Source organism: Carassius carassius, chromosome 19 (genome assembly GCF_963082965.1).
Source record: "Carassius carassius chromosome 19, fCarCar2.1, whole genome shotgun sequence".
NCBI lineage: Eukaryota > Metazoa > Chordata > Actinopteri > Cypriniformes > Cyprinidae > Carassius > Carassius carassius.
Genome location: NC_081773.1, coordinates 7477022 through 7494556, shown reverse-complemented (window position 1 = coordinate 7494556; position 17535 = coordinate 7477022). Strand labels below are relative to the sequence as shown.

Sequence of the window (17535 nt, the reverse complement as noted above, 5' to 3'; positions counted from 1 at the left end):
CGCGGGTAAACTGAAGGCTTAAATCAAGGGCAATCATCGCCAATGACGCCATTATGTCGAGCGCAAAAGAACCGGTGAATGGTTTTCTTCAACCGGTTTATTGAATCGAACTGTCCGAAAGAACTACTGGTGATCCGAAAACTGATACAACTGGTTCTTGACTCGTGAACGAGTCAGTCTTTTGTTCGTTATCTGGCTCGGCTCGGTGTTCATCTTCAGTTCTCTCTTCACAGCAGTTCAGTCAGTGTACTGTTTGAGTGCATGCATTACTCCGGGATATTGGTTTGTTTTAACTCAGAGGGAGTGTCAGCCACATTAAAAAAGTTAACAGCTTAAGTCATTTGTGGATTAATGCGTATTGGAGATGCAAACCGTTTCAAACGATTCAGTTTCGATTCGGTGAACTGTTTCAAAAAGATCCGGTTGCATCGAATGATTCATTCGCGAACCGGATATCACAAACTGCTTTGTTTTTACTCTCTCTCACAACAGACATGGAAGAGAAGACAATGCTGAATAAAGTCATAGTTTTTGCTATTTTTGGACAAAATTGTATTTTTGATGCTTCAAAATAATCTAACTGACCCTCTGATGTCACATGGACTACTTTGATGATGTTTTTCTTACCTTTCTGGACATGGACAGTATGCCGTACACACAGCTTCAATGGAGGGACTGAGAGCTCTCGGACTAAATCTAAAATATCTTAAACTGTGTTCCGAAGATAAACGGAGGTCTTACGACATGAGGGTGAGTTATTAATGACATAATTTTGATTTTTGGGTGAACTATCCCTTTAATAGCACTGCTGGCTAGTGTGGTGTCTAACTGAAAATAACTCTGCAATAGCTACAGCAAAACACACAAAAAGAATCAAATTCCTTGGAATATGAGCTGCTGTCATTGACGATCATAAATAAAATAGTCAGTCATGAGGTTTCTAATAAACATCGCATTGTGTGAAATTATTTAGTCCTCTCTTCACTGATTTTGCATTTTTCTGCGCTCTCTTCTGCAATCGTGGCGCAGTCTGGCAACATGAGAAAGAAAACTGATCCTGATTGGTCCTTGTGTGTTCATTTAAAGTGCTGATTGACTCACATAGCTAAAACCTTATAGAACCAAGTTAGAGTTCGACTATGTAGATAGAATATTTTTGTAAAAAAATAAATAAATAAAAAGTCCCAAAATTTACACAACTTAAAAACTAAACATCACATAATGTAAATAAGTTTTAACAGAATATGAATATGTGAATAACTCAATTTTGACCAAAAATGTCTGAGAGAACCTTATAATTCTGAGGTGACAATTTGTCAAGACTGTTTTTTTGGATCTTTCAGACTTTGTACTCACAGGCTCTCCCTTTGGTCCAGGTTGCCCTGGCCGGCCATCTTTTCCTGGGAACCCATCAACACCTGGAAACCCTCTGTCTCCAGTAGTACCAGGTAAACCCTTATCTCCTTTCAGCCCTGGAGCCACATAGACATCACCAGGCTCACCGTGAGCGCCAGGGGCACCCATTAAACCTGGAGAGCCATCTTGACCCTAAAGTTGAAGGAAAAGCGAAAAGAAAGGTCAAATTTATATTGACAGGATTCTGTAGTGTTTACATCCACATTTACAGTGGTCACCAAGGGTGCCGTAATGGAGGGGAAGGTTAGGATGATTCCAAGGGCCTGACAAGTTAGAGGGGGCCCGAAAATGATTTCTAACAAGGTCAATATGCTCTCCATGGGGTCCAGAAATCATAGCAGCACCCCTGGTGAGTACAGTGCATTACTGATGCATTTGTATCCAGGGTGTCACAAAAAAGAAACCTGCAATACTAAGTGATAAATGTTTAATTAGGATGGAAAATCTACATACAGGAACTCCATCAGGCCCAGGTGGTCCTGTCACACCCTTCTCTCCTTTACTCCCTGCTTGTCCAGGATAACCTAAAATGAAAACATCCAGCGTGATGCATAATCTCAGAAAGAACAAACATACCAAAACAAAGCCTTGTTCATTGCTTCTCACCTTGCTGACCCTTTGGCCCTGGAGGACCAGGCACACCTGGTTGCCCAGAAACAGTGCACTCAGTGCATGTTTCACCTTTAACACCTGAAAGAGCAGAGAAACGCCAATTTTGATTAAACCTAAACTAGAGTAAACTAATGGATGATTGAATGACCTCCTCACCTTTCTGTCCTATCTCTCCTTGCAACCCAGCAGGTCCAGGAGGGCCTTGAGCTCCTTTTTCAATGTTACAGTCTTTATCTAAAATAGAAATAACCACGCCAGTGACATTTTTTGCGGAATGATATTACAGCTTGACAAAAAAAAGTTATCTTTGTTTAAGAGGTTCTTACTGATCGGTCCTGGTTCTCCAGGGAGGCCAGGTTGTCCATCAGCTCCCCTTGGACCTTCAAGAGAGAGTCCATCATCTCCTTTATCTCCCTTCTGGCCAATCTCTCCAGGGAGGCCAGGAAGTCCAGGAGGACCAGGAATATACCGGCCTGCAGTAAACCATGATCATGATCATTTTTGTAAACTACAACATTATGCAGACCTAATTCTAGCAATTAATCAGAGTGTGCTTTTCTCACCTGGGGGACCAGGATTTCCACGTTCTCCTGGATAACCTGATTAATGTAGAAAACAGATGAACAAATAAAGGCACTGCAGAATTTGAAGGGCAACTGGATACTGACAAGACATTATTCAGACATCACCTGTCTCTCCTTCTGCTCCAGGGGGGCCAGGAGGGCCAGGAGGGCCAGGAAGACCACCACCCTGTAAGTAAATATTATAATTACCCATTACCAGTCCATAAAATTGTTGAGTGAATCAGGTGCGGAAGTAGTGTGTGGCTTTGATAGTCTTCAGTAGAGTTTCAATACAGCAGGCATTATCTCAGTTTTTATGGAGCTGGATAACCACTTACATATCCTGGTGGTCCTCTTTCTCCTTTGTCCCCCTAACATGAACAAAAGTCATAATAGAAATAAATGAAAAAATATATATAATAATTATGTCTAGAGGCACATCATGACCCTTCAAGAAGTAGTGAACTTACCTTATAGCCATCATGTCCAGGAGTACCAGAAAAGCCCCGATCCCCCTATCACAATCAAAGAGATTCAAAAAGAATCTGATTAAAGTATTAGTCAAATTAAAAGAGTATGACTAACTACCAAAAAAATTTAACAAAAACGCATTGCTGATGAGATCGGAAGTCACTCTCCAAGATCACCATACCTTCTCTCCATTCTGTCCATCTTTCCCTGGTTTGCCCTTTGAAAACATAAAGTGAAGTTCTGATTTCACATAATATAAATACTATCATATGATGAGATAGTAGGTCAACAATCTTCACTGATAAAAAACAAGATGTACTAAAAGACACGTTATGGCTTAAATGAACACAGTTATTTAAGACTGATCATTAACCTTGAAATAGTGCACAAAGTAAATGAGTGACATTGATAATGTGGCTCGTTGTACAGAGGTTAAAGATACTCTATGAAGATGATCATCAGGTTTTATGCAAACTTGTGGAGCTCACTTACGATTGGCCCTGGTGGTCCTGGTTCACCTTTAATTCCATATTGATATGGTGAACAAATACCCTTGGAAATGAGGGCAAAGGCAAAATTAATTATTTTTGCTATTCCCTTTTTACATATAATTTCAAAACAGCTATTATTAGCCAAACTCAGAAAGTCGAAGATTTAAACAAAGGTTACATGTTGTTTTGCAGCTCAGACTATATTATTTTGTATTAATAGTAGTAGTACTGTATAAGTTGTTGTAGTAGTAATTACAGACTTGTATGATGTTATAATATATTTTAATATATACAAAATGTATAACAGAATTTCTAATGTGATTATAATTATAGAATTGATTCTATACAATGTGGTTATACTTATATTTGAGTCCACAATTTTGTCCTGCCACTTACCATATCCCCTTTCTCTCCTTGAGAGCCTGTTTCACCCTAGAAAATATGCAAGACACATGGACACTGAACAATGTGACTTAGATAAAAAAAATGTAGCCCTCACATATCTGGACATTTAAAACACACGTGCAAATATTGATGATACCATACCGGTGGTCCAGGAATATAAATTGTTGTGCCAGGGCTTTCATGTCCCTCTGATGTCCCTGGTGGACCGGGAGGACCGGTTAAACCTTTTTCTCCCTGAAAAAAAAAAGAAACAGGACATGTTTTTATAATTAGTTAGGCTAAACCTAAAAGTTTGATCCTTATGCTTATTGTTTGTATCATATTGTCAGCTTCCAAACATTTTTATTAGCAGGAAGTACTTAGGCAGATCTAGTTTATTACTTTATGTTTGCCTGGCTGAAGCATATGCTGCAAGTGCCATACACAGTAGGTTCTAATGCCAGATGTTTTTTTTTTTATTTTTTAACCCTTGGTTCCTCACCTTTTGTCCTTTCTCACCCTCAAACGTCAGCTTGTCACCCTACAACAAGGACAGTTAAGACAGACTCTGGTCATTTTACTAAGTCTAGACCCAAATGTTATCAGATTTTCAAAGGATTTCAGATGAGTGGAACAGTTACCGGCTCTCCCTTTTGGCCATGGTCACCAGGCCTTCCCTTCAAAGAAAAATTGCATGGTGTGAGATTCAAGTTCACTGGTGTTGGTTAGTTGTGCTTTAGGCTAACCTTTGTTTTAGATATTTTAACATCAGACTTACAGGAGGTCCCACTGGTCCAGGTGGACCGAATGGCCCTTGTTGTCCAGGATTACCTTTTAGTCCCTAGAAAAAATTTGAGAATACGATTTTAGAGAATAAGAGTTTGGTAACAATAGAACAGAACATGTTAACATATACAGACAAGATAGGAAGATTTAAATAGTAATTTAACATTAACACAAAGAGGGGCATTAAAATCCTTACTGGTGAACCAGATTGTCCTGGCAAGCCCCTGTCTCCTTTCTGAGGGATGGGTACTCCGATAATACCACCTGGATCTCCCTATGAGAGGAAAATATGAGCGCACACAAACTTCACTACAACATTTTCAAAACACGTCAATAAGTAATGATCTATACAACTTAAAATGACAGTTTTTTCATTATTAATATTATATTATAATATTAGTGATGTCTTCTACCATATTACTGCCATTTTATAAAAGCATCTATGCACTCGAGGCTGTATGTTATATTGATTTTACATTGGTTACAATTGTTTTAGAGACTCTTCATGCTTCACATTGTGTTCCATTGTGTTTTGAAAGTTGTGGCCTAATAGTTAGAAGAGTTTGTCTCCTTAACCTAAGGTTGTGGGTTCGAGTCTCGGGCCGGCAATACCACGACTAAGGTGCCCTTGAGCAAGGCACTAAACCCCCAACTCCCCCCCAGGACGCCGCAGCATAAATGGCTGCCCACTGCTCTGGGTGTGTGTTCACGGTGTGTGTGTGCACTTTGGATGGGTTAAATGCAGAGCACGAATTCTGAGTATGGGTCACCATACCTGGCTGTATGTCATGTCACTTTCACTTTTTTCAACCAGCTTTATATTGTAGTATAGGTAAACTATTTATGTGTACTCTTTTTCCATGTTGATGCACCCAGATATAAAAAAAATCATGTGTTTCTGCTTCATAGACAGCCAAGTGTAATTAAAAGCCAATGGTGAATTGCTTTAAGAAGACACCATACTTGTGGTAAAATCACTGTAACATATGGCCATTCATGACTTATTGCAAAACTAATTTTGAATGTGCTCCATACCTTTACTCCCTTCAAACCTGGAATACCCTGTGAAAGATTCAGAACGATATTTGGTAAATTGAGAATCATTTGTTGGACTGGATTAAAAGCATATAGTGATTTATAAAACATAATGTTACACATGACATAAAACTACTCGTACCGGTGGTCCCTCCACTCCCGGAACCCCTGGAACTCCGTCAAAACCACGCTCCCCCTGCAAAACACAAATTAAAAAATCCTCTATTCAACCCCACTCAGTATATTCTGAATAATTGAAGACTGTTGAAGTAGAGGCACATCCCAATAGGGTCAAGTTGCCTTTTTTAAGGATAAAAAATTTCATAAAAACAACAAACATGGTGTACCTTTGTTCCATTGCAGCCTGGGATTCCTTGAGGTCCTGGTGCACCTTCTAGACCTGGAAGACCCTGCAGAAAATCAAAGCAATAGCAGAAACATACAAAGATGCAGAAAGTTTATGTTTTTCCTAAAATGTATAAATGATGATACATTTTCTTTGAAAAGAAATTCTACTTACTGGAATACCTGGATGTCCTGGGAAACCAGCCACACCAGGTGGGCCCTACAAGAAGAAAAATCTCTATGATGAATAATGCTGTAAAAGTTAATTGTATATACATTGTTATAGTGTTGCTTTTAAGAAAAATTAATTCATTTTTTTTATTTAGCTGCCTTAAAAATATGACTATATTGTAACATAAGATATTTATTTAGCATTTATGGACACTTACTCTGTTTCCTTTAAGTCCTGGAGCTCCTGGCTGCCCTGAATCTCCCTGGGGGAACACAGAAAAACATACTGAAAGAACACTGAATTCATGTTTGCTTTTGCTCAATTGCATTTGCTAACTAAGGTCATTACTTAGTCAGTCACTGTGCTGTTATAACTATACTTAAATATAGGGTTATGTATAGCTTTAACAGCACAGTGTTTGTCACCATTTGTATAATGGTTGGTACCCTCAGGCACGGGGCCCTGTTGCACCCCCCTCCGCAGGATGGCCATGGCTGCTGCTGTTGGTTTTTGCTGTAGTTGTAGATTATTGCTGCTGCTGCTGCAAAGCAAGTACAGGAACTTGCTGGCAATATGGTGCTGAGAGTATTTCAGACATACTGCTGCTGCACAAGTAGTGTTTAGAATAACCCTTAGCAGATCTATACAAGTGAAGCTGGGGAAGGTGGCGGGTTTCAGAGGAACTGCTCTGGTGAATGCTAACCAGCTATTTAAATGTAAAGCAGTAAACTATTTGGCTGCAAATGCAACATGAACCAACTATCTTGAGCCAAGTAGTTTAATGCTTTGAATATCATCAGTTTGCTTAAATGATCCATCAGCCTGTTTCACGACAAGGCTTACCATTTATGCAACTTGTCATACTGTATGTTACAAATGTATTAAATGCTAAACTTTTGTTTACAAATGTACGAGATAAGTGTTGTTTATTGTTACTTCATTGTAGTTTACGAAGTCACTTCTTCGGGTAATGTTTTGTACTTAGCTGGACTAATGTGTCCTTCTAAAAAAATTAAATAAAATAGCTGGTTCCACACATACTGTGTGAGGTGAGGAGTTTTCATTATTCCATTATGTAGGACACACACACACACACACACTCAAAATGGGACATTTTGGATAGCCAATTGTATTTTAAAATGACTTCAAAATCAGTATAGTTCTTTACCTTTGGTCCCATTGGCCCTGAGGGGCCCTCAGGCCCTGGTAATCCAGGAAATCCCACAAGCCCCATCAAACCAGGGAGCCCAACCTCACCCTAATAAGGATGAACAAAAGAGGATGACTGAAAATAAATTAGTGTTATACACATTTTCTTCATTAAGATGCATTTTTTCATATAGTAAATTCCATATGCATCCCCATAGAAATTCACTGATGATCTTATAGGACAGAGCATATGCTGTTAACATAACCACACCACTAGATGGCGCAATAGTTCCTTCTAGGTAGGATTAGTGCTCTGACATTAGGAAAAACCCACTCGATCCCAATTCTAATATTCCCCTTCACAACCCAAACCCAACCCCCAACAGCAATCAGAGCAAAAATACTCACCTTCGCCCCTTTAACACCACTGCAGTCACATCCACCACATGAAGACCCTGAGCATCCACCCTGCAAGCAGAAAATAACTGTGAAGTTCCGCACTGAACCACTAGGAGGCGGTAAACATAATATTGGCATCAGAAAAAGGTTCACAAGAGTACACGTTTTTCAAAAACAGGACAAGAGCTTTGGACCACATTATGGGTGATGTACGGGTGACATCAGACCAATAAGACAAAACTGGTGGAATATACTAATGATAAGAAATTAACATGACAAATTAAATTAACAGTTTGCATATCTGAATTTAAAAAAAAAAAAAAAAATTATGTATACTCTAAAAAATGTAAATAAGAAAGTTGTGCTTAAATTTGTGACTGCTGTTTCTTTGCTTACGTCGTGCAATTTTGTCGCATTTTTACCATGATTACCTCTCTTACAGTAAAAGGTTTTATTAAAAAAGATGTTTAAGATATTTTTGCCTAAAAATCCACATACCACATACATTATTTAAAGACAGAGAACCAGTCTACATAGATTTCACTCAGCAAAAACATTTCATTAAGATTTCAGTTAGATGTAGACCCAGGTTGCTCTTTTTGTGGTGATCCTAATGAAACTGCACTTGATATTTTCGGGGGGATTTTAAAGGGGCAACATGCACACCAGTGCAAATAACGCAGTTAACCATTATAGTAGCCTGGATGATATATTCCTGCATACGCGTAGTGTTGGGAAAAAACTAACTGACAATTCCAACATTACTAACTTGCCTACATTTTCAGTAGATAAAAATTACCTAATTTGCTTTCAAAACACTGTTTAGCTTTTCCAGAACAATCGACTTTTTCCAACGATTACTGGTGTGAGTGACGCAACCAAGAGCCACTGTAAACTGTAAACTTGTGCAAGCAGCTTCTCTTCTGAACAAGCAGGCGTAAACAAACAAACAACCTTATTAGCTTTCTTTCCAATGTAGCGCTGGGAAGTCCAGTTCATTCTGGTGAGTTGTTCTGTTCTAAGCGCTTCTCTCTTTTCATTGGAAAGTCTGATTCATTCTACTAAATCGGTTCGTCCTAAACGATTATCTCTATGGGAAGCACTTGAATGTCTGATTCTTTCTAGTATATCAGGTCGTTTGGAGGGTGTGTGTAAAAAAAAGTAATAAAAGATGTAAAGATTCAGTTCAATTGTCCTGTTATTTTACAGTTAGTTGTGTAGATATAAGTTAAAAGAATGGTTAATAATGTAACATCACAGCAGATATTTCTTCTGCTTCATTTGTTACATGGAAAAAGAAGGTCAAGTCAAGCCAACTGTTTTACAAGTATGTACTGTATAGTATGTTCAGTATACTCATATGCATGTATCCCTCACATTTTCGCAAATGTAATAGATCATACTTGTGTTCCAAGCAGGACTATTGGGTGAGGCGAGACAGCTATGGTTCCCTAGTCATTCATCCCAAAAGAGAGAGGTCCCATGAATTTTAGCAATTAGAACTGATTTATGCAGAAAATCTTCATACCACACACAATATGGTGCGTACATATGTACATTTCATGTGTATGTTACCGTGAAGATAAAACAGGTAGTTGGCATGCATAAAGATTGTTTGGTCTATCCTGAAAGATGACAGATACCATAGACAGGGGCCTGTAAATTTAAACAGGGGCATCAAGCCAAGAATTTAACAGACCTGTTCTGCTGTTAAGACTCAGATAAAGGCCTCTAAAGTCCTACTAGATATCACTGGATGGACAGCTGGTCTAAGCATGATACTGGATCCTGGGAACCCTTTTCTTCCATCCACGCATCACTCTATCACTGCAGCCATTCTCTTGCTCACGTGTGAGGCAGGCAGCCAAATGTCTGCACATCTGGAGAAGCAGGCCTGGCGAGTACTAGCACCAGCTGCCGGGGTCGGCCTGAGACCGCGCTGCCCCCGCCCGTGAGCCCTCCTAGAGGCCTAACTAAATCACCATGTGTGTGTAGAGGACCATGAGAATCACTGCTTTCAGTCTCAAATATCGCCTCTGGGGTGACCCACTCTGGCCATTGCTACAAAAGCCCGCCATCCCTGGAGTGTCATTTCCGTATGTGAACAAGCCGATCTCTGGCTACGACGTTAGATCTGACATCCCTAATGCGATCTCAGTGCCAATGAGAGACATTCTTCCAGCAATTCACAGACAAAAGTGTATACCTTTCTGCAACGGAACTGGATGTCTTGTAAGGAAACCCCCCCCCCCCCCCCCCCACATATATACACACACTATCACTCCTGTTTTAACATAGTCCTGACCTACTTCTTAACAGTCACTCAGTAACACTAAAAGTAAAACAAGTAGGCACTTTCCAGTAACACTTTGGCATTTCAGGACTTTTTAAATAATTTTTGAGAGACACAAATGCTATGTTTTTGCCATCAACACTAAAAGTAGGTCATTTAAGTATGTGCCATCTTGACTGTATCCAATCCAATTTCTCGCTTTTTACATGGTCTGTTACCAAATATAAACAAATATGTTTTTTTTAACGAATTGTTTATTTTATTTAAATATATTTAAAATAATTGACAACACCATTCAAAAGTTTGTGGTCGTTTTTTTTACAAAATGAATACATTTATGGGTGCATTAAACTAATCAAAAGTGACAATAATAATGTATCATTTGATACATATTGCCATTTCTATTAATTAAAGATTTCAGGCAAATATGTGCAGCAAATCAGAATATTAGAATGATTTCTGAAGGATCATGTGACATTGAAGACTAGAGTAATTATGTTGAAAATTCAGGTTTGCATCACAGGAATAAATTACATTGTATAATACATCATATATTCAAACAGAAAGCAGTTTTTTGACCATATTACTGTTTTTACTGTGTTTTTGATTAAGTAAATGTATCCTTGGCAAGCAAAAAAGAACAGATTTTTAACAGTATGTCCAACTAGTTTCAAGAATGTAAACTTGAGTTTACAACCAGCAGATCTCTGAAGGCCAAAGTCAGATCTGTTGAGGATCAGACATTCCAGTTTCTCCAACGCATGACTGAGGTCAGATCCCACCCCTGCCGACATGCATGAGCAGTGTGATCTCTGTACATGTGTATATATTGCTTTATCTTTTTAATGTATGCTTTAGCACTCAGAGATCCTGTGATGGCTATCATCTAGTTCAGACCACAGTATATCTGCAGCCTGGATCAGCAGAGCAGGAGAACTGCTTTAAAATGGGAATTTTGTTTTTCCTTCCCGGGTCAGTCTTGCATCCCAACAAACCCAAACATGACATGAGCAGAATAATAGCAAAAACAGTCAAGAGTGCTGATAAAACTCTTTAAAAATGTAATGCTTTTTATAGAGTCATTGCTTTAAAAGGCATTATCGTGAGATTTTGTGTTTGGGCTGTGATACATAAACCGTCCCTCTTCTGGTTTTGTCTAGGGTGTCTCTGCATTGCTCTCAGAACAAACAACCCGTGAAAGTGAGAAAAATCAATCAGGCACGAAAACACCAAGACACAACTTGTCCTCACCTTTGCCTCTGTGCTGGTTTCTGGTACAAAAAGCGAGATATTTGACACCATCAGTGTGAAAGGAGGCTGTTTCATAAACCCTAATGTAGTTTCTTTGGCTTTTAGAATTGATTTGCTAATATTTTGGATGGAACGACTTCAATAATTGGTTTCAGGCTTCGACAGATTGTATAATAAACATGTATAGACATTTATTTCTAAATGAGCTATGATTTTTAGGCTCTTTGAGAATAATAAAGAGACGTTGGACTGACTTGTTTTCCACGAATGCATGGAAACAAATGATTAATCATTTGAAAAAAACTGGTTTGAATTGCTTGTTTTGTTGTGTGTGCCAGTTTCCATTTCTAACATTTGATTTTCTTCTCTTGCCTCCCTTGAGATTGTTCTGTTCACATATATGAATGTGGTGTGAATGTTTGGGATGCAATGGGGAAATACAGATACAGCGAAATATAAATAGCATTATGATTGACTAATTCCTCCATCAATGGGACACTAGCCACCTGCGCTGCTAAAATAAATTATTTTCTTATTTAGCATTTTGTTTTGTTTTCCAGTGCAAATATCTAAAGATTCAAGAGACAAGACAAAAGACATGGGATATGAGATATGAACTCTTTTCTTGTTCGAAGCTTAAGTTATTTGGTAGTCCTCCCCTACCCCCCACCATAAAATTGTGATAATTTTTTTGTAAAAAAAATTTCATCCACCTTGTTACACTTGTGATGTCCCCATTCAGAAAATGCTTCAAGAAATTGCTTATAAATCTCTCCATATGCTATATTATTACCATGTTGTCTTCAATCTTTTTATCAGCATGTTTACTTTAAATTTGCACAGGTTTCTATTTATTTACTGTTATTTATGTATTGTTTTCTTTTGGAACTGACTGGTTGCAGCAGCTTATGCACATCAATGTTAAGAATACTGCCAATATTATTGAGGAGCTTTCTTTCAGATAAATGATGACTACTACTACCAAAAAGAAATACAATACCTGTGCTAACTGAAAGAAAATATATATAAAATATATTAATAAAATAAAATAATAATAAAATATAATCATAAAATAACATTTAAAAAAAAGGTTTTTGGTGATGGCATAATGAGAGAACACCAAATTAGGTAAAGAGTTTTCAGCACAGCACAAGAGTTGAAATTTTTACTGGAATGCAAGACAAAATCCCTGTTTATGTTCTTAACCATTCCGCAAATCAGCCAGAATGGGTGGAACAGATGAGTAAATGATGTTTCATATATTTTAAACTAAACTAAAAATAAAAACAGCATGTGTACGTGCTCTTTAGAGTCTAAAGACATATTCTGAGAGTTATTTTAAAATCATTAGATCTTAAAAAAGATCAAGGTGAAAGAGGAGTGGGAAGTACAGCACGTTTTTAATTAAAAACTGCAAATAGTCAAAAAAGATTGTGAAATGAAGCCCCTAAATCCCTGAGGTACAAACAGTTTGGGTGGATTCTTTCGGTTTGGCTTCCCTCCATATGTATTTCAACACTGAGAAGCCAGTACAGACTTTCTTTTGCTTAAACAGTGTGGAAGACAGATGTAATGTATAATGTATGTAAGAATGAGAGAGAGAAACACCCTGTGTCATCAGTATGTCAGACTGGCCTTTCTCTTTGACAGGATACAGCAGTGGAAAGAAGGAAGACTGATTCCAGCTGTCTAGTAAAACTAACAGTTAGTGTATAAAATAATTCACGTCATATACATTGTGTAACAGAGAGAACATTTCTTGTTAATCACATCTGGCGACTTGACACATGAATCTCAGATATAACCTGAAAGGACAGCAAATGCTATTTACTAAGGCACTAATTGGGATCACACAGTTATAACAAGTTAACATTATTTTATGATTTATCAAAAGATCTTGTGCCTAGGCAGAAGCATCACATGAATCTAGCCTTGGGGAACACTTAAAACACAAATATTTCTTCAAAATAACTGCATACTGCCTTAAAGCTACAGGCCACAACAGCATGATGCATTAAAGATATATCTGGGATCAGCTTGCTCTCCTAAAACCAGTGGCCGGGGCACAGTAGGGGGCCTTGGAAATCTTTATTATTTAATTCAGTTAAGTTCCCCTTCAGGAACTCGAGCTACATCGAAACGCTGTGGGAATGCCTTCAGTGTGACCATGCTCAGAATCACGTGTGTAATCAGTCCAATGGATGGGCAAGTCATCACGGGCTGGGTGAAGTAGTGACCAGGAAGCTTAAAAGCTTGTGCGGTGGATACAGCGGCAGCTTTCTGTCATTCTGTGTGTCAGTCCCTATCCGTTTGTGAGTCTTATTTAGTGTTGTCTGTCACTCACTTAAACATGCAAAAGTCATACGACAACAAATAACATTTGGAAGAGAGCAGACAGCGTTTCAGGTTGTGTGTTCCTCTGTGCCCATGCTACATTACAGATGGGGATACATATAGTCTGTGCGTTGTCTGCTTGTGAGCAAAGCAAGCAGAGTCTGCTCTCTAGGGAGCTAACTGCCTGCATTGTCAGTGTACACTTCGCTCCCGGAAGGCTCTCTTTGAGGAGGGAGCTTTCACCATGTTCCCATGTTTTACACCAATGTTAAACTGAAATGCACAAGCAGACAGTGCCAAAGCATGAGAGAGCATTAGTCTGACAGTCACAGACACAGATAATTTTTTTTTTTTTAGTTTAAACATGTAAGGGCACTTTCTCGAAGATTGCCTGATTACTTTGGTGAGCTATCGGGTAGGTCGTTTATCTTAAGAGAATCAGAGTATTGTTGTTGTTTTTGTTTTCTGAAACAAAAGCTTTCCTGTTGGTGCCCTGCCAAATGTAACATTCAGTCCCTTTTGCTGCTCATATCTGTAAAGCTTATTGGTGCTTCCTTCCTTTACAGATAGAAACGCACTGACAGAAATACTGCGATAAACCTGTTAAACTTCATATGTTCAATAAACTGACATTTTCAGAAGGATTTAAGAATGTCCGGTCTTTATCTCAAACACACCATAACAGTGCAACAAAATCAGGCTTACAGCATGACATTCCTGTCAACAGACCTCTGATTACAGTTGCCATATGGAGCTCATTAAGATTATTAAACACCGCTCTGCTCAAGATGTCATTAGCAAGTCAAATCTAAGTGCAACAAATAAGGTTTAAGGTTGCAACTGAGGCTGTAAGACACTCAAACTGCCCATAAAAGTAACAGTCAGAGTTTAGAGGGTGAGAAACTAGGCCATGCTCCTAATATGGAGAAGCAGAACAGAGCTGACCATCAAGCATTTCTGTTATGAGAAGTGAATTAGACTGGAATGATGTTTCATTTCTTTTGTATTAAAGAAGAAAAAATCATGGGTGGTTTGTGTGTCAGTCTTTTTTAGTTCATATGTGTTTGTTCCAGTTCACATTTGAGTTTCACGTAACTTCATATTGACACAAATTGCTTTAAAGGGTTACACTTTATTTTAAGGTGTCCTTGTTACAGTGTAATTACACATTTAAGTACTGAGTAATATTAATTAACTACATGTACTTACTATACAGTTAGGGTTATGATTAGGTTGTGGCTTAGGTTAACTTGCATTGTATTTATGCATTATTTATTATTACTATTATAATATTAAGTACATGTATAGTTTATGTAAAAAAAAAAAAAAAAAAACTAACTGCCTTGATGAGTATAGTTTACTTTCCTGTTTTTGAAATATTTCAGAAAGGCTAAGTGAGACATGTTACATTTACAGGAATTTGGTAGATGCTTTCATCCAATGCAGTTCATATTCCATTCAATATAAGATGGAAATAAAATGATTGATTTAATGATGTTCATTATGTATACAGAATTAACATATTCTACATATTTCAAGATATGCAAATGGCCATAAATATTGGCGAGTTCGACATCATTCAATTTGCTTGTTTTTGTTCTCTGGTTGGCTCAACTGCTAAACATGATTAAAAAAGAATTTAAGCTTAAACAATGCAGGCTAAAAAATATATATCTACCACTTATTAACAAGTTTGTATCTCACAGTAAGTCTTTCTACAAAGGTTTATAAGTTATCATTCAAAGCCAATTCCCCTATAGAGAAAATTAATGGGATTTTATACTACCACAACAATTAGAAATAATATCAATAATAATTATACATACATACATGTATAGTATACTATTTGATACATAAGTCTATTATGGCTCATATGGTATGATAAAGAACAATATGGAGCTGAAGCAGCTTGCATTATAAATGCCCAGAGGAAGGTTCCTACCACTACTTCCACTTTGCTCAATACAGGACCCTAACATCCTATATTAACAGGAAACATTACTTTCCTGGCCAATCCTGATTCATCACAAGAGCATATTTGTCTCAGCACTTGACAAAAGACTCTAATCTGGATCTACTACCGCAGCCAAGACTACAGCCAGTGAGGAAAAGGTCTCTCCAGCAAAGGAGAATAGAAGGAAATCTGGTGATACAGCATTGGGATCATCCCATTTTTGGATGAAATCACTATGCCTTATTTATGGCATTGTTTTAATGCTGCTTACTAACATCTGTGCACATCTGCACTGTGATCCTCTCCCAGCATTACAGCGCCAACATTAATCACTCACACAGCTATTCAGTGTCCTATTGTTATTACACGTACACATTGACACACCACTGAAAGCGTCTGAGGCCATAGGCTAAGCATTCCTTCATCAGAGAGTCCACACGCATTGTCCAACACATGCCTGGAATCTCCCTAAGGAGACTGGAAATGACCTCATTATTTAACAATGACAATGCTCCATTGTGTGTTTGTGTACATGGTTTATACTGGAACGTTGCATTAATCATACTACTGTATCATCTTCATAATTTAAACAAAATCACAATGAATTACCACAATAACAGAATACAGTTGTCAGCCATGATCAGACTTAACAGATTAGGTATATGCTGGTATCAAATTTTCATGTTGCGATTAATTACTAATACTTTTATCATGTTATCACGATATTGAAATTTAGTTAAAATTAAAAGTGGTCATAATACAGTATACCAATTGTCACAGTACCAAAATTTCAGTATTCGGTACCGATACCAGTGAAAATCCACGGTTCTCGGTACCAATTTCGGTACCAAAGCAAAACACAAAAATATGCTAATTAAAAAAAAAATTCCTTTTTAGCACTAAAAATAAAACCAATGCCATTCTTTATACTTATTTACAATTGAGTTTAAAGTTTTTATACAAGTTATATAATTATGAAAAACAGTAAACAAGTTTCACCCAAATTTAATTTGTCTTTTAATTTATGAAATTTAAACACATTTTATTTTTGGTAAATAAAGGGGATTTGCTATTAAAATTAAAACATGGAAGAAATATTGTGATTTATTTATTTAAAAAATAAAGTTTTATAATTTTTTTCAACAGTATTAGCAGTATCACATACATTTTACTAAATAGTAATATTTCTAGCACAATGCCTTTATGTAAAAATTAACTTTTAGGCCTAATGAATGCATATTTGTCATTTTAACTGAACTTAAGACTGGTGTTGATGCTTAAGATATTTTTGGTCATTGAGGGTTTCTGTAAAAAAATAGTAATAGATCATAATAATTATTATTAAAAGATAATACTACTACTAATTCTACTATCATACTAATGTATATACAGTGCACTATGAATTGATGAGCTGCTGGGTTCATGAATATTAATCACGTTGTCTGCGTATGGTCAAAATGATTTGCTGAAATCAAAACGGGGACGGTACTAGATCAGCGCCAGCCAATGAAATTGCCATTTGCGCATTAGCTCCGCCCACTACCGGAGAAACCGGTATGTCTTCTGCTTGTTCGAAAATGAATATGAATAATTCTAAATGAACTCCATTATTTTGACAGGAGAAGACAACAAAGAATAGTTTACATATAGTGTGTTGATTCAGCGTGGTTAGACTCTCGCTCTCTCTCTCTCTTTGCATGTGTGAGAAACAGCGCTATCAGTAAAGCGACGGTGAGTCGTGCGCCTTCACAAAGAGTTTACAGAGCATCAAATACAGGTGTGCTGTGCGTCCATTGAGATGAACTGAAAAGTTCAGATCGCTTGATGGAGAGAGAATTCTGAAGCTCAGATGCTGAAATTAATGCAAGCGTCATGCGCTT

General features: G+C 37.6%; 1 protein-coding gene across 1 annotated transcript in view; it reads right to left on the bottom strand.

Annotated features, from left to right (window-relative positions):
* LOC132095641 (collagen alpha-1(IV) chain-like) overlaps nucleotides 1-17535 on the bottom strand; it is a 66220-nt gene that overhangs the window by 28146 nt on the left and 20539 nt on the right. The window contains exons 2-25 of the mRNA XM_059500777.1: nucleotides 7833-7892; nucleotides 7444-7533; nucleotides 6493-6537; nucleotides 6279-6323; nucleotides 6106-6168; nucleotides 5901-5954; nucleotides 5759-5785; nucleotides 4920-4997; nucleotides 4716-4778; nucleotides 4579-4614; nucleotides 4440-4478; nucleotides 4100-4192; nucleotides 3950-3985; nucleotides 3555-3614; nucleotides 3244-3279; nucleotides 3062-3106; nucleotides 2930-2962; nucleotides 2718-2778; nucleotides 2592-2627; nucleotides 2355-2501; nucleotides 2185-2262; nucleotides 2023-2106; nucleotides 1870-1940; nucleotides 1357-1548 (exon numbers count right to left, since the gene is read on the bottom strand). Of these exons, the coding sequence (XP_059356760.1) occupies nucleotides 1357-1548; nucleotides 1870-1940; nucleotides 2023-2106; nucleotides 2185-2262; nucleotides 2355-2501; nucleotides 2592-2627; nucleotides 2718-2778; nucleotides 2930-2962; nucleotides 3062-3106; nucleotides 3244-3279; nucleotides 3555-3614; nucleotides 3950-3985; nucleotides 4100-4192; nucleotides 4440-4478; nucleotides 4579-4614; nucleotides 4716-4778; nucleotides 4920-4997; nucleotides 5759-5785; nucleotides 5901-5954; nucleotides 6106-6168; nucleotides 6279-6323; nucleotides 6493-6537; nucleotides 7444-7533; nucleotides 7833-7892 (1572 nt within the window). The remainder of the gene's footprint in view (nucleotides 1-1356; nucleotides 1549-1869; nucleotides 1941-2022; nucleotides 2107-2184; nucleotides 2263-2354; nucleotides 2502-2591; nucleotides 2628-2717; nucleotides 2779-2929; nucleotides 2963-3061; nucleotides 3107-3243; nucleotides 3280-3554; nucleotides 3615-3949; nucleotides 3986-4099; nucleotides 4193-4439; nucleotides 4479-4578; nucleotides 4615-4715; nucleotides 4779-4919; nucleotides 4998-5758; nucleotides 5786-5900; nucleotides 5955-6105; nucleotides 6169-6278; nucleotides 6324-6492; nucleotides 6538-7443; nucleotides 7534-7832; nucleotides 7893-17535) is intronic.